Source organism: Podarcis raffonei, chromosome 8 (assembly GCF_027172205.1).
Source record: "Podarcis raffonei isolate rPodRaf1 chromosome 8, rPodRaf1.pri, whole genome shotgun sequence".
NCBI lineage: Eukaryota > Metazoa > Chordata > Lepidosauria > Squamata > Lacertidae > Podarcis > Podarcis raffonei.
Window position 1 is genome coordinate 31,129,792 of NC_070609.1, and position 20,942 is coordinate 31,150,733.

General features: G+C 42.0%; 1 protein-coding gene across 3 annotated transcripts in view; it reads left to right on the forward strand.

The window, feature by feature from the left end:
- CSMD2 (CUB and Sushi multiple domains 2) overlaps window positions 1-20,942 on the forward strand; it is a 480,348-nt gene that overhangs the window by 249,264 nt on the left and 210,142 nt on the right. For 2 of the 3 annotated variants that reach the window (XM_053398926.1, XM_053398927.1), the window contains exons 6-8: window positions 1,826-1,938; window positions 4,673-4,750; window positions 14,126-14,213. In XM_053398926.1, the coding sequence (XP_053254901.1) occupies window positions 1,826-1,938; window positions 4,673-4,750; window positions 14,126-14,213 (279 nt within the window). The remainder of the gene's footprint in view (window positions 1-1,825; window positions 1,939-4,672; window positions 4,751-14,125; window positions 14,214-20,942) is intronic. The other variant, XM_053398928.1, reaches the window with a different exon arrangement.

Genomic DNA, 20,942 nt, shown 5'->3' on the forward strand with positions numbered 1-20,942 from the left:
TCAAGGGCAGAATATGTGGGGTTTCTTGTCATTGCCTTCTTTTTTACGCTGTTCTTGAAACACGGAATTGGTCTTAGAATGCCAATAGCATATAACTAATGTGACACTGTCTCTAATAAAATGTCTGAAATGGACTTTGGTTAAAAGTAATTGGATTCTGTAATAGCTCTTATCGCATTAATGTTGTTTGCACTGTTCTGGTTAAGGCCATTAATTTTGCTCTCATATACCCCAATTTTCAAGGGTGCTTGTGACTATTAGGTAAACATTTGTTTCCGACAGAATCCTTGATGGCTTGGCCAAGAGTTCCCTCATTATTATTAATTCCCTATCCCCCTCCAAGAAAAAATATTCATTGCAATTCTTTTTTCTCTCCTTTTGTTAAAAAAGTGAAAATATAGTATTGAATAAGTGAGTAGAGAGTTGTGTGGTTTCTTGTTTAATTGGATCATCAATAGGATGCTTAATACTGTATGGAAATACCAGTGCCATTTTAGTGCTCCCAAAGTGAGCCATGGATAATGTCTCTGTGTGTTTTTTCATGGCCTATCTCAATATGTTTTTGTTTATTTTTCTTGTTGACTTCAGCCACATTCACACCATATAGTTTGAGCACTACAATGCCACCTTGAGAAGAGATTGCTTCCCACAAAGAATTTTGGGGTCCATGATTTAATGGTGAATGCCTTTGCACAGGGAACTCTGGGAATTGCAGCTCTGTGAGGGGAATAGGGGGTCTCCTAACAACTATCAGCACCCTTAACGAACTACAACTCCCAGAGTTCTTTGATATGAATATATGGTGTGAATGTGGTCTTAGTCAAGAGGAACCATAATTGCTCAAAGTATCTGCCTCTAAGAGCAGTGATACCATTGAGCAGTATTTTCCTGCATTCAGAACTGGATTCAGGCTCTGCCTCTGCTAAACATATAAACAACTTTATTTATTTATTTATTTATTTATTTATTTATTTATTTATTTAAAAAATGTATGGACTCCTGACCAGTAGATGGAACTGTTCCCTGCATGTTGATATCATGATGATTTCAAATTTGCAATGCAACCTTCCTCCCCAAAGGAGTCAAGGACAGCTCCTGATAATAAAATGTCATAGAAACAATTTAATACATCACAACATGATACATATATTAGTTAAAACCAGGTATGTATAAATGATGAGGTGTGAGGAGGAAGGTCGGTGGGGTATTTTTTCCTTTTACTGAATTCTATATGTTTTGGAATGTGCTTTGTCTGTCTGTTATCTCTGCATTTGGACCCCTCTTGAGAAGGTTCCCAAGATGGAAGGAGCTGTTTTTCATCCATGTTTCAATGCCACTGGATGCCATTTTGAATCAGGATGGCAGACAAAATCATTCCAAAGAGTACTGATCAGAATAGCTCTGAAGGTGTTGTCAGCTATATTGAATCAAGATGGCAGAACTTTTGTTTTAGGAATTCTTGAGCAATGCTGAATCATTCTACTGCCATAGTATATTTTGTCCCTCTCCCTTAAAATTCTCTGAAATGGTTTGAGAAGCTGTGGAAGGGTAGCATATTCACTTGTTACAGAGATTCAGCTCCTGGTGACCCTCTATGATGTATTCATTTCAACTTCCTTGCCTTCATTGGGGGGGAGAGAGACCATCTGAAGGCAAGGAAATAGCCACACAAATCCACTGACTATGGGTGTGGTTGGTATTTGAAAGACACTGTTACAACAGGAACTTCCTCTACATTTTCAAAGAATACTTAAAAATATATATATAGTAATAATCCACACAATTTTGACCTTTGCTGTCTTTGTTTTGTCTTCCTTTTTTGCAGGTTTACAGGAACAAACCTTCCTGCCCCTGTAATCAGCAGCAAAAACTGGCTTCGCATGCACTTTATGTCAGACGGCAACCACAGGCAGAAGGGTTTCAGTGCTCAGTACCAAGGTATTGGCAGTCTCCTGATTTATTCTGCCCAGTCCCCTCCTCCTCCTGAATGACCAATGAACAGTGGGAATTCCTAAAACCAACTTGAGAATTGGAGTATGCATTATTTGCTGCAGCTTTCAGTTTCTCTTGTTCATTTTTTCACCCTATTTTAATAGACTTTTAATCAAAATGCAGATATCTAAACATAGTGCTTTTTTTTAGTTTTTGCTGATTTTTTGAGCTGAGAATTTTGTCAGAATATTCAGGAAACGTGCAAGCTGGCAGGTAGCCAAATCTAATCCATAAATTAGTCTGGGAGGGGAGGATTAAGTCAGCTCTTATTGATATTCACCAATATTGGAATCCCTCAAGCACCTAGTGGGCCTTTGCTTGCTCATAACCACCTCAGTGGGCTACATTCCAGAGCAGATCCTGCAGCATTCCTTGGGTTTATCCATTTCTGTCCCCACCTGCTGATCAACTCCTTGCAATGATTTTGAAACAGGAGACAAAATTATAGCTTAACACAGAGCTACAAATATTGTATTGAAATATTCTTTTCCACACTGCCATGGCTAGCAATGGGAACTGCTGTCCACAAATAGGGCAAGGCTGGTGATTCTTGCACGGCCTGCATACAAGTCATGGCAATGTGCCCATAGCTCAGTGACAGAGCTGCCTCTTTGCATGCAGATGGTCCAAAGTTCAACTCCTGGCATCTCCAGTTAAAAGTATCAGCTGGCAGATGATGTAAATCCTTTGCCAGAGACACTGAAGGGTGGCTGTGAGTCAAAACAGACAACACTGGGCTTGATTGACAAATCACATGAAACAGCTTCCCATGTTCTTCACATCAGAACTTTTTGGGGAAGGTGGATTGTGTCTATAACTCAGCAGTGTAGATTTTCTGGTTCACAGGACTCCTTTGGCCTTCCAGGGTCTTAATTTCATTCAGGAGACCATTTTTCCCAAATTACACCCATCTTGCTCTATACCTGCAATTGTGTTAAATATGCAGCCTCCTACTGAAATCAAGGTTGGCGGGGACTGCAGATTTCAAATTACTCAGGCAAAGGAAAGCACTTCACCTGTGATGAAGTCAGGTGATTGGCAGGTGGGTGCCCCTGTTCACTTGTCAAAGTGACCTGCAGGTTTTGTGGGTGGTCAGAATCCAGAGCACCAGCACCGTTCTCAAACCTCTGCCATGGTGTGTGTGAGACGCATGGTGCTTTCAGAATAAGGCGTCATATGTGTTAATTCAGACTGGGTTCTCCTCCCCTCCCAACACTGTGTTCTGCGGTTAAGAAACTCAGGTTGTGATCTTTATGAATCATCTTTCAGATTTAATACCTGAAGCTGTTTAGTCATAATTTTCAATTGCCCTGATGCTGATTTTTTAAAAAGAAAAGAAAAGAAAAGGGAAATCAAAGTCATGATTGCTGCTTTGCTTATTAAAAATACACCTGCCTGAATCATACCTTTTTTTTTTCTTTTTTGCAAAAATAGTCAAGTAAAGATTAATGTTATAATTTCCTCTCTGATTAAGGAAAATGTCAGGGGCTTCTAATCCAGTAAGCTTGGTTTAAAAACCCAAAAAAAACCTTAGACATAATAGTCTGAGTGTTTGCATGTTGAGTGCTTTAAAAGATAAATTTCTAAGAAGCCATTGCTCATATGGAAGAGTCACTAGGGGGTTTGGAACCAATTTCTTGTGTTACTTTTTAGAGACAGGTTTATGCTTAGACAGATGACAGAAGATGCTTGCAAAGGACAGAGAGAGCTAAATTAAACCTTACTATTTCCCTTACCCTTTCCTTTATATTTGTAAGGCTATAGCTGTGGGTGGAAGGTGTATCTTAACTCTTTCCCATCCCTCTATTTGTGTACTCAAAACACCACATCCATCTGCTTTCCTCCCAGCAAGAGAAAGTGGATGGAATTCTCAGTTCCCAGAGTTCCTTAACAATTGGTCAGGGTCTTCTAACTACTTTGAGTACCCTTAATAAACTACAGTTCTTACAATTCTTTGGGGGAAACCATGACTGTGAAATCATAGGTCTTTAAACATAGTGCAGATGGGACCTAACATTGGTTGCATCTCTTTATATTTGAATACCCTGCATATTCTTCAGTGGTGCATTAACCCTAATAGTTTACTTGATGCCTTTTTGTTACTCTGGGAGAAACTCCTTCCTAGTATTTTTTGGAGATACTGGCAAGGCATGCACTAAATATGTACAGTCCAATGAAGATCCTATTGCCTGCTGTTTCAAGGGAATCTTTGAGAGGGTGAGAGACAGGTGAGGCTCAGGAACTGAGTGGCAAAGAAGGAAATAGGGGGTAATTCTACTAATGTGGGTCATTCATCCTGTTGTGATCTGGAGCTTCTGGAGAAAATTATTCCACCTGAACTTAGAGCAATTTACATGGAAAAGTCTGCAAGGATAGCAGTCTTGTGTTACCTTAAAGGCAGAGACATTTTATTATAAGCTTTAAAAGATAAAGTCCATTTTATCAGGTGCATATAGTGTAATCCTCAGGGGCGAGGAACTGAAGAAGGCTGTAAACATTGTGGGTGAAATTCCTTTGGGAGATTGAATTATTCTTCCACTAATTCCTTAGCATTTCTCCCCCCACCCCAATGTCTGATTTGCATCCATTGCAAATGGACCAGCCTGTAGAAAAGTCTCTTTTATTGGCAGGCTGCAGTCCATCTTTTGCTGATTTCTCTTCCCTTTCATTTCCTCTCTAGTCAAAAAACAAATGGAGATGAAGTCCCGGGGAGTGAAATTGATGCCGAGTAAGGACACAAACCAGAAGACATCTGTGTGTAAGTTTCACCCACCGTTGCACGTTCAGTGAGGACTAGCGCCTTAAGCATTCCATGACTCTACAGCAGTCTCCAGAATGTTGCCGCTCTTTCTCCCAAGTTTTAATGCTTGTTATACCCACCTCCTACCCTGCATTATCGCCTCACCTCCTTCTTCTGGTGCTCTGTTTGCAAGCACCTACTAACTGTCAAGATGCGGCCTGGATGGGTGGGAAGGGGAAAGCCATGTGTGTGCAATCTATAGTGTTAGTAATCCTGTGGAGGGCTTTGGGAGACTCGGATATCTCTGCTTTTTGTCACATACTCTATAGAGTCATCACGATGCAAACACATTTTTTGACAACCAGATGTATTTGTCTAGCATGAATGTAAGAGGACTTGGATCAGCGGTGAGGAAGCAAGCAACAAAAAAAGCTGCAGTAACTCCACTGATAATCTGAAATGAGATCTTTCCTCTCTCCCATTCCTGGTCATTGAATTTCACTGTGCCTAACTTAAAGAAAAAGACAAAAGGAGAAAATAGTAATATTCACCACACTTATTCTGGATGTGCTTTTTAGTTTTTCACTAACTTTGCCTTTCTTTAAACAAAGAACTTGCTAGAAACAGACCTAGAATAGATAGTTTGTTTTTCCTGGGATTGTTCCTTTACTGAAGTTAGCAGACTCCTTTGGGTATTTTGTGTGTGTGTGCATGATCTTTTGTTTGTACATGTGATCCCTTACACACACAAAAAGCATTAGATGCACTCCTTTGATAGGTGTGTGATTTCGAAGTGGAGCAATCCTTGGGTGTGGATTCCCTCCATAGAATTGCATTGGAATGGAAACTGAGCTGGGATTTTGCAGTTGGATGTCAAAGGTGGATTTTGAGGAGTGTGATCAGTTTGCCTGCATTGGGCATTGAGCCAAGAGGGCGCCACAGGGGGTGCTGCAACAATGATGAACAATGGAAGATGAGCGAGCCTGGAGACAGCCAAATTTTGGCATTACACAGAGCATCACTGAAATTTTAAAGCACAAAGTCTACCCCTGCTGGATGTGGATAGAAACAGTGCAAGAGTGGGTATCTGGTGGTGTGAATGGCTGTGCAGGAAAGGTTTGTGTCATTCCTAGACAGCGCAGAATTGCCCTTAGGCTTACCTTTAACGTAGGATCAGAACTAAAAACTCACTTGGTTCCTTGGGTCAATATACTAAACACTGACATCTTTCAAAGCGGTATGGGGAAAGGTTACTTGTGCTATTTGTGTGGTTCCATAGCGTTATGGGATGCAGACTGCTTTAAAGTAATTCCATTTGGGCATTTGTATCAGAGAGAAAGACAGCAGGAAAAAACCAGAGTGGTTTTGAATTGCTCTTTCAAATGGCATTCTACTCTTCTGCTCATTTCTGGCATCCGAGCTGCGATTGCACAAACTGGCTGTAGTTTGGCTAGTGGATGAAAAACAGGATGTAGAGTTAAAGGAACATTCTCAAGGTGAAGGGGTAATAATACCTGATTCAGATGGTGACATAAAATTTGATTTTGATCTAGTCCAACTTATTTGGCTGGGAATATTGCTATTAACTACTCATCCCCACCTGTGCTCTGTTAAGTGTTATCTATTTCACATGGTTGTCTGTGTGGATAGTGGGACTCTTAAGAGATTGATGAGCAAGGAGAGACAGCAGCTGAGAGATAAGCTACAGTTGTGACAGATTGTGTGTGTTTAACATGGCAGAGTAAGTCACAGTGCCCATTTCTTCAACACAAATTCATCTGAAGCAGCACAGTAGTTTATATTGGGGCGCATTCGGTTTCCCTCTGCTTTGGCAATACAAAGCAAAAATAAATAATAATTTGTGTTCTTAATCGTGTTGTAAGACACTGGTTGGGCATCTTGCAACCAAGTGACTCTTAAATCAGATATTTAGTTCAGTGACACACCATGTTCTCAACATGGCATGGGTCTTTCTAAAAACGTAGGAAGTTTAAGAATAAAAATATAATATGATGTTTCTTGTTCTTCTCAGCCCAGTTTGTATCAGGAGCCAAAATGCCAAACTATTTCTTCCCAAATAGATGTGAAGGTGATTGTCCACTACTCCAATATAGTTTTTGCAATGGCTGCTAATGCAAGGTGCAATCAGATCTTGGCTTTCTGGGTCCTCTCCTCACTAGCAGCAATGATTCCTGCAGACATATTTCTAGCGGCAAGAGAGTTTGTTCCGCATGTCCACATAGGAAGTTCCTGCATCTGTCTCCTTAGGAGGACCACATCTTGTTTACAAGCAGCTGTCTATCCTGACCCCCAGCTTAAGAAGAACAAGAACTCAGAGAATGATTCTTTCCAAAGGCTTTAATATTGAGATTGGTGTGATACCTATGCAAATCTCTGGTCTATGGTGCAGCAGGCAATAGACATAGTTAATCCAAGGCACTCAGGTAATCTAAGCACTCAAAGCTTAGACTGTTGATCCGACACTGGCACACCCCTTGCTGTATTTTATAGAGGAATGGTGTGGGCTCAACATAATGCAGTGAGTGGTTCTGCTCCTTAGCAAGCAATCTAGCAAGAACCAGCCAGTAGCCATAATGAGCTGAAGACTAAGATTGTCTAGCACCTGGATGTGCCAAGGGCCTCTCCAAGACATTTTGTTGAGTTAGATGGGGTCCACTTCCATGTACACTTCCATGTGCAGAAGCTGAATGAAGTGGCAATTGAACCTTTCTTCAGTGCTGATGATAGTACAGTACCCGAGGATAACGGGTTAGTTTAGTATATGTGTGGCATAGACAACTCTGTCTACCTCACTACTAGCTGCTCCCCATTCCCCAGCATCTGCAGCCCAAGGTGGCTGCCTGACTCTGCCTAATAATAGGACCAGCTTTGAATGGATATGTACAGAGAGTAGTTTTCATGTAAACCAAAGAATGGATTTGTTTAAATAGAACTGTGAAGTGGCATTTTTAAAATTAAGACATGAATTGTAAGTATACGGGAGGCAAAAAGGCCTCCTAGCGACAGACAACCAGGCTTTGATCTTATGCTTCTTGAAAAGTGCCTTGCCACATGGTGAGCCATTTTTTGCAATTTAAGAGAGTCGCTGGTGATTCGTATGTCTGCTGTTCAAGGGTAGGGTGGTTACCATTCCCTTCTGAGCTCATCCTTCCAACCATGCTAAGAACCTGTGGGGCACCAAACTAAGTTTCAGTTCATACATAACAAAAAAATTGCTTGTTGTTGCTAAAGGCATGAACCTCAGGCTCACATATACCCCCTTCCTCCTTCCTTCACATAGAGGTGGAGAAAATGTAAAGCATTTCATCAAAGTTCATCAGAAAAAGGCATTAGCGATCTGAAAATAGAAGTCTGTGTTCTATACAAAACACAGCAAGTTAACAAACCAGCAAAGAAAACACTTTGATCCTGGTTTAATCCTTTACTTGGTTAAATGAGTTTGTACAAACCACAGTTTCCTTGTTTGGATGCAACAGAAACTTCAGGTTGTTACAAACTGTGATGAACAGCATTAAATCTTCTGCACATGTATGTAAGGTGAGGAGGAGGAGGAGGAGCACACAAACCTAAAATACATTGTGTTGTCATGACATGAAACAATGATTTATTGGTACATCTGAATCAGTCTAAACCAGGGATGGGAAACCAGTTGCCCTCTGGATATTGTTAGACTACAATGTACAGTTATAGGTAATATGCAGCAAACTCCAGGACTTGAGCAAGCTTCCAAGGAAAGCAGATTACAACCAACAGATTTCAGTGTTCACAACCGAGCTATTATATACTCATGCAGGGCCTGATGACTGCCAGAATTTCAAGGGCCATTTCAGGGAATTTAAAAGACCAGTTTTCTTGCTGTTGAATGGCCTTGGGTTGTCGGCCTTTGCCAGGGAGAATCTCTAGAAGAGAGAACAGAGGTGGGTGGACCAATTTAAAGTTTGGAAAGACTTTCTCAGTCTGGTGGATTTCATGTCTATGGATCCTCCCAGTCAGATGGTCTTGGCTCCATGTTAAGATGAATAATTCATGCAGTGTGTGTGTGTGTGTGTGTGTGTGTGTGTGTGTGTGTGAAGTTGGTAGTGCTCTTTCAATCCTGACAGTTGTGTTCCTACACTCTTGTTTGGTTGTGTACACACTCCTGAGAAGGGTTAAGACCAATAGTCCTATCTTCTGACCTCCACACAGGCAGCCTTCCCCCCAACACACAGTTGTGTATGTGAAACCTTAGGATAGTTTATCATGGAATCAGTTGAGGCCCTTAACACAAATGTCCTCTGTTTGTTCACAGCCATGTCCTTTTGTGTTTTCTGAGTGTTTTGTTGTACATCTGCCAGACAATACAAAACAAAAACAACAGAGTCTTTGAGGAATAACAGGCCAAAGCTAAGCTTTTTTAATGGGAGGGCCCATTTTCTTTTTCCCGCTTCCCCAGACAATAAGAAACTCATTTATCTTCTAGCTGATATTAAAAGACAACCCTTCATTGAATGGAAGCTTCCCCCACCCCCAAGGAAAAAACGGATCAATTATCCCTTTATTAATGCTGTGTACAGAGGGAGGGAGGATTGACGAGGGTTTGCCTGGCCTTTGAGTAGCTGAAGTAAATTATCACAGCAAACAATGAAACCATAATTGGATACATTTAACACAGAACTGTGAATTGGCAAATTGTATTTATTTATTTTGCAGAGGAGAGATTGGCTAGCTAGGATCTAGAAGGAGAAGACACCTCCAGCCACCCCCATCTGCATGCACTTTGGACTCTCCTTCAGGCTGACACAGATGGTTGGTCCAAGAGGCAAGGACAAGATACACGTCAGTGTCTAGGCAGGGTGGGGAATCCTTTTCCAGCCTGAAGGCTGCTTTCCCTTCTTTCTGAGGGTCATCCACTCCAATCCCCTGCAGTGCAGGAATTTTTCACCCAACGTGTGTCTTGAACCCACAACCCTGAGAATAAGGGTCTCATGCTCTACCGACTGAGCTATCCTAGCTCATAGTCTGACTTAGAGTCACTTCTGAACCTAGGCTTCTGGCTTGTTTCCTCTCTATTTAGTTTATTTATTATTACAGTCATATCCCATCTTTTCTCCAAGGAGCTCAACTATGGTGTACACAGTTTTATCCATTTTATCACTCACAACGACCCTGTGAGATAGGTTAGGCTGTGACTGGCCCAAGGTGACCCAGTGAACTTCATGGTCAGGTGGAGACTAGAACCCTAGTCTCCCAGGTCCTAGTCCGACACTCTTAACCACTACACCACACTTGCTCCTAAACAAACCATGAGTGATAACCAAAGCTTGTTCTAGACTTATCACTCATGGTTTGTTTGAAGAAAACGAATCATGGACATAAAATTAGGCCAGAGCATGGCTTGTTTCCTAATAGCGTGGCAGCAGCAGAAGGAGCCGAGAAGGAGCAAAGCATCCACAATTTAGGAGCAAGGCACCAGCACACTCTGCATTCACATTATGCCATAGTTTATTTTAACTATGGTATAATGTGACATGCAAACAGAGCCACAGTGTCTTGACTGCCATGATTTCCAACCATCCTTAAAACCACTTCTTGGTTCCCAGGAACCAATGTGCTCTGTGACCGTGACTAGCATCCAGCATAGGAACTGGATCTGAGCCAAGTGATTAAAATGCTCAATAAGTTGAGCCAAGTGGGGATTAAAGAGTTCAATAAGTTGCTGCTAACTCAACAAGGGTCCAGAGGAGATGGAGAGAATTATTATTACAATTATTATTATTTATATTATTACTATTAATTACATTTCTATACCATCCTTCATCTGAGGATCACAGGGTGGTTAACAATATAAAAACAAAACTGCATAACATAGTAACTAACAATAACACACACCCCACCTCCGCAAACTGTCAACTTCACTTCTGCTCTTCAATGTCATCTGCATTGTTCTCAGCTGGATCTTCTCCCTCCTGCCAAGGAGTCATCTGGTGACTTCTGGCAGCCAAATCTGCATTCCTACAGTGACTCTGAGTTGCCACCTTTGCTTTTGAGGAGCAATCCTAGGGAGAACAAGGGATCAAGGCAGGTTGGAAGGGTTAATGGCGGTGAGTCTGGGTCAAGTAAAATCCTGACACCTTCTCATGGTTATTGTGATCTATATTCTTTTGTTCACATTCTCAGGACTCTCTAAAGTGCCATACACACTGACAGTGATGCAATAGTAATAGTAGTAGTAGTAGTAGTAGTAGTATTGGGTTGCATTGGTGTTCTCTTGTTTCCCTGACGATATGATGATTGCTTCACCATCACAAGACCTTGAGATCTTACTCAAATGCCCACAAAGTCTCTAGATTGCTCCCTCCTGCACTGCCACATTGGTCATAAGGTGGTGAAGATGGTTACTTTTTCCTCCTTTATAAGGTACATGGAGTTGAAGGAGGAAGTTGGAAATTTCCCACTTCCTCTTTCAGCTCTATGTGCTTTTGAAGGCTCAGATAAATTCTACTGGATCTGGCTTTTGCCCAAATTCCCTGGAAAAGCTAAATGTGTATCTGCATGCATTCTCTCTTTTTTGGGGGGGGGCTGATACAGGGAGGGGAGAGAAAGCAGTGGCCAGAGAGGGTGGCATCCACAACACTAACTCAAAAATCTAAATGTGCCCATGGGCCTAAGAAAGGTTGGTGACTGGAACCAAATGGGTGGACCAAGCATGTGATCAGTGGCTTCTAAATAATATAGCTGATGGTTATGGTGCTTCCACAGGAAAAAGTGTTGCATCCATATGTGGTAGCTGCAAGGAAATTGTCTCCCACCTGGATGATGAGCCCATCCTTGTATACAGATGTGGCATTCCAAGTCTGCCTTTCGTCTTCTGCAGCAATTGTTTTGGTTCATGTATACAGAAATGGTTTGTGGACTGGGCCTTCCATGCAATGTGCTTGAAAAGAAGGCCCAGAGAGGTGATACTGGGTTCATAAAATGTTGTGGTTCATAGGACGACCTGCAGGTTGGTTGTATGAATGGTTCATTCCTTAGGGAAATGTCTGTGTGGGCAGTGCACAGAACTGAAGAGCTCTCCTTCAAGAGTTTCAAGATGGAGTGATGGATCTGCGCCCCAAAGGCAGAAATTGGGGAGGATGGATGATAGGGTTTGCTAAGGGAGGTGGTGGGGGTGAGCCTCCTATTATAGAATTGAAGAAAGAGGCAACATAAACACTCTTCTAGAATATCATCCATAAAGGGATGTTACCTATTTTTTATTTTTTTTAAAAAAAGATTTCATTGAGTTGTTGAGGTCTTTTTTCATATCTGTGCTCATGGGGTTTGCGTCTTGTTTCTGAGAATACAAATGCACTCACAATACAAGGATGAATGCTGATAATACTGCTCCAATCTTTATCCCACCATAGCAACTGAGGGTTGCTCCACACACCATGGTCATCATCATTACTAGTGTGCATTCAGAAAACATTGTGCACCCCTCAAAGTGAAATGCGTGAATGTGTCAAGGTCTTCTAGGCTGAGTCAGAAAAGCAGGTCATCCAAGTCAGCAAAATTGAAAGTCGGGGACTAGCAGTCAAGGTGTATCAGTACCAGCAGAGTTACTGGAAGTCAGAGGCCTTGAGGGATAAGTTTTGAACACAATGGGATTGAGTTTCCCAAGTGTTGCTAGGATTAAAAACCTGGAAGTGAGATAGATGATATATAGATAGATAGATGATAGATGGTAGATAGATAGATAGATAGATAGATAGATAGATAGATGATAGATAGATAGATAGATAGATAGATAGATAGATAGATAGATAGAGATAGATAGATAGATAGATAGATAGATAGACAGACAGATGATATAGAGAGATGATATAGAGAGATAGAGATAGATAGATAGATGATAGATGATAGATAGATAGATAGATGATAGATAAATGATAGATAGATAGATAGATAGATAGATAGATAGATAGATAGATAGATAATAGATAGATAGATACAGATAGATAGATGTTTTGTGACCTCAGTGTCATTTTAAGGATGACCTGATCCCAACCTCTCCCAGTCTCACTATGTGCTGGGCTCTGCGATATGGCTGTCCTCTAAAGAGATCCTGTCTGGTTCTGAGTGCAGGCACAGCCTGTCAGAAACATATGTGGTTGCAAGCCTATGTATCTTGCCAAGTACTGTTGTCCCAAGGCCAACATTGACCATGGCTCCCTGTTGAGAGCTCACTGTGTGACATACCTCAGTTCCATGTGCAAAATTGATCTACCTGTACTTTTCATCATTGTTATGACCGTTGGCACCCAGTCTTCTCCAGTGATCATCGGGAATCTGCTGAGACCAATGGACACATAGTATAGATGTGTGTGTAAGTGTGTGTGTGATTTAGTTAGCCACTCAGCAGTGGGAACTGGGCATGCTTATTCATTTTTTCATGCTCTGTGGCTTTTCCATTCATTGCTAAAGAACTTTCACATTCTTCTTCACCCACCCACCCAGTGCAATGTCAGAAAATTAAGCTGCATCAAATAACAGAAGGGTTGGAGGAAATAAAGCAATGACGATGAGGATGCATGACATTTATGCAGTAGAAACTATTTGTTTCTTTGTTTATTACTTTGGGGTTGTTGTTTTTTAAAAAAGAAGCTGGTGTACAGTTGAAAGACCAACATATTTTCTCTGAATCTCATTTCATCCTGGTTTGATCCCTGCTGTGTGTGTTTGTGGCCAAGAGTGCAAGACTGCAGTGGGTGGGATGGAGTTAATCTTGGTCCAGTTGACTTTTCTTAATCTTCTGCTAATAGGAAGAGGCTTGCTCTGTTGCAGATTGCCCCACATTCAAACTAAATCACCAACTTTGGAACGCTGCAACCAGCTTCTGACCTCTTCTCCCTTCATATCTCTGCACACTTTTGATGTCACACTATACAACTTATTTATTATTTATTTATTTATTTATTTATTTATTTATTTAGCTGTGTCTTTTTCATTCACATCTGTGTCTTGGTGATGGTGGGCTTTTTACAGATATTCTGCGTCATTCCACAGGTGTCCTTTTAAATAGCTGGTTCTGGAAACGTACCCTTTAATTTGTGTGTATGTGTGTGAGAGATAGGCAAAAACATGCTCCGCATCAGGGCGGGGGGGGCAGCGATGGGTGGATCTCAGAGGCTGCTGCCTAGACTGAGCTAAATTAAGTCTTTCCATTGCACTTATTCCCTTAGTAGACATGTAAAGATTTTGTTGCTTTTAAAAAAAGGGGGAAACATACAAATTAAATGCATTCCAACTTGTAATTTTCCATTTTCTCTTCACATTCACCAACAGAGTTGACTTTTTTTTTTAATGATTCTGTCTTCTATTCTATCTCTGTATATGCTGTTTTTTGCTTTGTAGTAACACAGGTTGGTGTGTCCCAGGGACATAACATGTGTCCGGACCCTGGGATTCCAGACCAAGGCAAAAGGATAGGCAGTGATTTCAGGTAAGAATTTGTTTATCTGTCCCCCAACTCCACTGGTGTGTGTGTGTGTGTGTGTGTGTGTGTGTGCGCGCGCGCGCGTGTGTGTGTGTGTGCATGTGTGTTTCAGTCTTCATCAGGCCCTGCAGATGTTTCAGCAAAGTACTGCTCTTGATTCTTTGAAGGTCTGTTCAGAGCAGATCAGAGGTAGGAGCCTCTTCACCCTATGCACAGTTAGCTTCTGTAATTGGATGCAGCAAGGGTGGTTACAGATATGGTCTAGAAGGCTTTTAAAAAGGAGTTAGACAAATTTGTGGAGGGGAGTTTTACTGACAGCCATTAAGCATGATTATTACATAGAATCCTTACAAGAAGAGGCAATTTGCTTTGAATATCAGTTGCAATGGGCAAGGGCATGGCTAGGGAATGCTGTTGCCTTCATGCCCAGCTTTTCCCGAGAGAAATTAGCTGGCTGGTGTTGGAAACAGTATGGAGTGTGTACTGGCAGTGACTGACCTAAAAATGAGATATTGGGAGAGTCTAGCTCCTGTCCCAGAACACAATGACACTGGCACTAATGTCAAAGTAAGAAGAGATTTTTATTCAAGTTTCCCCACCCCCTTAAAGTCCTTTATTAGGTTTTTACATATTACAAAAGAGAAAACCTTGACACTATCATAAGATTGTTCTGTGAACCATCCTGAGACCTCCTGGTATATAAATTCAACAAATAATAATAAATAATGATAAGACATTACTACCAAAAAAAAGGAAACTACCCAAAAACTCAAACACCCACCCACTTTACAGAGATAAATAGGATCCAGATGCCATATTGCAATCCAAGGTGCAATGTAAACATGACAACACAATTAATATAAACTTAACAAACTGTCAAAAGCAGTGCTTGAATATTTAGATACTTTCTTCCCCTTCTGTTACCTTTTTACAAAATACAAAATTTCTAACTAGCAACTACAGGGGGGGGAAGAATAAGTATTTTCCCTTCCAAAATTTTGCTTTTCTCCACCTAGCCACGATAAGATCAATAAGAAGCTCCTTGTTCTTTTAAAATCTATTTGGGCCATCAAAGAGTTTCAATAATGCCCAGCTTGGGGTAAGCATATAGCGGTACAGGTTCAGTAGCAAGCACAAGGTCCAGGAGTCAAGAGTTCAGAGTACATGAGCAAGATGAAAGATTCAGAACCAAACAGAAGCTATGGAGATGTCCCAACAGTTTGACGTGCCCCTCCCTCCAAGCTTTCAAAATTGAGGTAGGGCTTGCTCACTCATAAGACCTTCACCCTATGGAGCTTCCATGCATACGCCTGCCCACTCCTCCTGGGTGAGCAAAGCTGATCCCACTTATGAAAGCAGCACCGGGCACAATACCCTGCCAACTCTTCTTCAGTTCCTCCCTCTGGCTGGTAGAGTCCTCCCTCGCTGCCTAATAACTCTCTGTACTCCACATGAGGGTGGGTGGCAAGAGCAGGCATCTCTGCTTTCCCACACACACACCCCTGTTATCTAGAGTTACAAGGGACTCCCATCTGCTGTCTCTTGGTCCTTCTTCTCTTCTGTCTGGGGCTGCCATAACCAGGGGGCTTATGACAGGAGACCGCAGTAGAGAGCATAAAGAAGATGCAGCTATCAAAAAGGTAAAAAATGTATGTCAGGGTTAATTAGGAAAGGGATTGAAAATGAAATTGTCACTATCATAATGCCATTAAACAAATCTGTAGTGTGACCACCGTTGGAATACTGTGTACATTTCTGGTTAACTCACTTCACAAATGATATTGTAGAGCTGGGGAGGAACTCAGAAAAGAACACTCAAAAATATCAAGGGGCTGGAGCAACTCTCCTTTGAGGAAAGGTTACAATAATTGGGACCTGGTAGAAAAAAGTGAGTAAGAGAACATGATCAAGATGTATATGAATGTTGAAGAGAATCCCCCTGCCTCATGCACTCTCATAAGACTATATAATTCATGGACATCCTATGAAGCTGAATGTTGGGGGATCCAGGACTTCTTCACACAGCACATAGTTAAAAGTAAAAAATTAGCTTCCATAAGAAATCGTGATGGCCACAAACTTGCATGGCTTTAAATTCATGGAGGAAAAATCTGTGAATGGTTACTAGTCACAGTGGCTATGTTCTTCTCACATGGTTGGAGGCAATATCCCTCTGAAGCTAGCTGAGAAGAATCATAAGTGGTGAGCGGGCTGGTTGGCAACTGTGAGAACATTTGGGCTGATCCAGCAGGACTCTTCTTTTGTTCTTAAGGAGTCAACAACATACTTCATAATGTTCTTTTTCTACACACACACACACACTATTTCTGTTATCAGCTGCTCATGCGAAATGGGTGGAAAACAAAGCTCATTCAGTTGGACAAAGTGGATTATTCCATAAGGAGTGATTCACAGATGGATCTGCTGAGAAAGTGATTAAGGTAACCAAAGAATGTGCTATTTCACAATGGGATGAGATTCTACACTATTATTAGCATGGTGACCTCTTCCAATCTGAATTGAGCCGTGCAACCTCATTGCAGCCATGTTTCCTTCAAGCACAAGCATGGTTGATCTCATCTGCAGTTACTTTCAAGAAACTGCTTAGGATTGCAGCTCAACATGGGGACCACACTCGCTTGAATCCATAGGTCAGATGTGTAGGCACCAACAATCAGATATGTGGTCTCAGCCCACACCAAGGCCCCACTGATCCACACAGCTCTCTTAATTGCTTAGGAGTGTCACAGGAGAAATGTTATATTTGTTTTCCTGCCACTCCATCACTTAAGGCTTTTCAAACTCTCTGATGAGTCTTTCCACATTGCAGTGTCTGCTAAATGGCCTCTGTGAGGTGCAGAGAACTTTGGAATATGTCCAAGGCCAGCCCCATAGGGTGAAGGTTTTCAGGATTGGTGAGGTCTGTTATAAAGCTGGGGGAGAAATTAGTTTGGTTCAATTTTTTATGTTAACCTGCATAGTTTCTACTTCCCAAACCAGTACACAAACCAAAACATAGCTATTTTCTGGATTATTTGTTATTTTAAAAGTGTTATTAAAATGTGTGTGATGAAAGTGTGTACTGAAATGTGTACATTAGTGAATAAAAAGTACAAAAAAATAATAATACTAAGGGAAGCTTTGTAATAATAGGCAAATGTGTATTAGGAAAAATGTGCACAAAAATGCATATATGAGCTGATAAAAAAATACATTCTTAACTGGTGTGTAAGTGGAGTGAACCGAATATGGGGAGGTAGGGGGGGACTTAGAGTCTGAGAAAGCTGGAATCAACAGAATTTTCTTTTTTGAGTGCCCCAGAGTTCCCTCACTTCAAAATGCAAGTGCACGCTAGAATGTGGCAACACACTCCTGCACCCTACAGGGCATTGCAGCAGATGGGTGGTAGTGTTAAGTTGTAGTTTTCTGGGAGCTGTCCACTGTCAATGATCATCTCATTGGTCAATTCCTAATAGCATTCTGTGGAGTTGCAGTGTTCCCCAGAACAGAGTGTGAAAACCAGTGCATTATAGTTCTGTTCTTCATGTGATTTGTCCCAAGCATCCTCTCATCTGTCCACTTATGGGTTTGCTTGTTTGCCTTCAGAACACACAGTTGTCTACTCCCTATGGATCACATTCCACAGTAGTCCCAGCTATGGATCGCTCTACCAAGCCCTGAGCTGGTTGGGGCTCAGACATTTGAAATGGGAACCTCAGAAATCTGGGACTGTGGACCCTGAATTGGAGAACACTCCTCCTGGGTATCTTTCTTGGAATGGCTGCCTGTAGCTCAAATGCTATCCTGGTGATTTGCTGCAGGGCGTGCGGAACTTCCTGATGTCCTCCAGATGTTTTGGACAGCAACTCCTATCATAGTTGCAGAAGTTATGGTCCAAAACATCTAAAGGGCACCAGGTTGGCAAAGTCTGGTGTAACAATATCCCTGTGTTGTGTTTAGGGCCTTGCCATGTCCACAGGTAAGCAGGGTTGTGCTTTTAGCATCACCCCAAGGTCCCTACTCCTTTCTCCAACAACCACATGTCATGTGCACTTGCCTGTAGTGAAATTATAACACCTCCATGGCGTTTGCACAATCAGGATACCTACACTACCAGATGTCCCTATGCTAGTGCCTTGTGGAAGCCAGTTGTTAGTCCACCACACCTCAACCCGTGTGATGTATCAGAAGGGTCTTCAGAGATTTCCTGCTCCCAGAAGAACAGCTTCTTCCAGAGCCTCCAGTTAAGGGAAAAACTCCTCTCCCACACAGTAACAATGTCTCCAGATACAAAACAAAGCTAATATACTATATGCAGTTACAGTATTCTGGTCTTTGAAGTAAAGATACTTATGTACAGGTCCACTAACAGTACCACCATGCTAACTAATGCTGCTGTGTAAAACCCACAGCCTCTTCCTCTGACTCTCACAGATTCAGAACCTGACAGCAAATAGGACACAGGACATGAGAAAGGAAACACCCTAGAGCCTGGTGTTGCTATGGTAACCCAGTGCATCTCAGAACATTCAGACATGGGGGATGTGCCACTCAGTACATGAGACCAAGCACCGTGTAATTTAGCCTGTTGTTCACATTACACCAACACCCTCCTTATGACCTCCAGCAGATACTTCCATGTTGAAATTTCACTGTGCACAACACACGTGGTTGTTGCAGAAAGTAATAGTGAAATGGGGTGGGCATCAACATGGCAAGCCCAGGCACATGAGTAACGTGTGAATGGGACCTCTCTCTTTCTCTCAACATGGTGAGGGAAAAGAAAGGGAAATACTGACAAGTCACCACAGTGGGGTCTGTGCTAAAGTTTCCTACAGACTGGATATGTCCCTAGAGATAGTAGTTTCTATGTAATTTTTTTAGTATGGCCACAACTGTTTACAGAGAGTTATCCCATATCATGTAATTATCACTTCTTTTCGAAATCACTCTTCTCCTTCCCCCCCTTCTACCCTTTTGTTTCAGTGTCCCTTGAAAAGGAGTTATTCCTGTATGTAGGAGCCCTCAGTGAAGGGTTGATGTGGGATTTGAACCCACAGTTGCATACATACCATATAGTTAAAAGCACCCCCCCAAAAAAAAGAATCCTGGGAGCTGTAGTTTGTTAAGGGTGCTGTGAATTATGGTTCTGCAAGGGGTAAACTACAGTTCCCATGATCCTTTGGGCAGGAGATTATGTGTATGATGAGTACACAGCCCAAGTCACTCTCACACACCTGAATTCCTGATGACTGCACAGCTAATTTTCCCCAGGCCACAAACACTCAGGCTGTTTCACACATTCTCATGCATATTAGCTGATGGCTAAAATATAAAGTGTCAATGGCTTTCCTTATGTGAATTGAAAAGCTGCATGGATTTAACAATCGCAGATCAAATACCACAATCAGTCAGAGCTTACATCCCAACCCAAGCAAAGTGCTTCTCAATCCAGACAAGTGACTGGCACCGGTAGTTGTCAAGCTACAAATGTGTATGTGTGGACCAACCCTTTTGATGGTCTTCTCCAGCCTGGTGCCCTCCAGATGTTTTGGACTAAAACTCACATCAGCCCCAGCCAGCCCAGGCAAGACATCTAAAGGATACCATGTTGGGGGAGACTACCCCATGAGGTTGTTTGAATTGCATGAGTGGCTTCCCATTGCTGCGTTGCCATCTCTTCCCTTTAGCTTAAAATAAGCCAGTCAAGCTCTTCACATTGTGCATGTGAAGGGGGGGGGTGGATCAATATTTAATCTAACTTCTCTGCCAAGTCCTGATTTGTTCTCTAAAAATGCCTTTCAATTTTCACCCCAAGCCTCTGTCCATATTCTCCTGGAATCTGGGTCAGAACCAAAGAAATAATGATGTCCACTGAGGGATATGATGGGGCAGGGAGGGAGCAAACACACAATCCCATCTAAGAGTATTCAGAGACCCTATAAGCTGCAATCTATATGCTACATCAAACGTAAGATGCACAGTCAGACCAGCTGCTCTCCAGGACCTCAACAGAGGCTTCTCCCTGTTCCATCAATTACATCCTCTCCCCATTGAACCAGAACATAAGTACTTAGGATGTGGTGAGCTGATTGCTGTGTCAATGAAGTGCCAGTTGCCAAGACACACCATATGCTATGCTGATATTTGAGGCAGGTTAAAAAGTGTAGGTACAGTGGTACCTTGGTTTGCATATGTCTTGGTTTGCATACATTTTGGATTACAAACACATCAAACCCGGAAGTGTGTGTCCCAGTTTGCAACCTTTTTTTGGATTACAACTCATTTATTTTTTTATTACTAACATTTATTTTTTTGGGAGGCCCCATTTGCAAAAGTGCGCCTTGGGTTACAACCTGTTTGGGTTTACAAACGGTCCTCCGGAACAGATTATGGTTGTAAACCAAGGTACCACTCTGTTTAATATGTGTTGAAAATGCCCCTTTGAAATGTCCCTGGTGGAATCGCGAATAAACCTTAGAATAATAAAAAGTTGATATATATCATAGAGCAGGGGATGGGGGACAGGATTTGACTGGCAGACCAGATCCTTAGCTCCATCACTCCTGGCAAGCCACTTGGACAGTTGGATGGGGCCAACCACCTGTCAGTCACCTGGCATCACAATGATGTCAGGTGACCCATTTTTCCTCTGCAGTTCAGCTTGAGTTCAAGCGCCAGTGCAAAGGAAGATCCCTGTTGATCCAAACCACCTGTAAAGTCACCACCAATCAT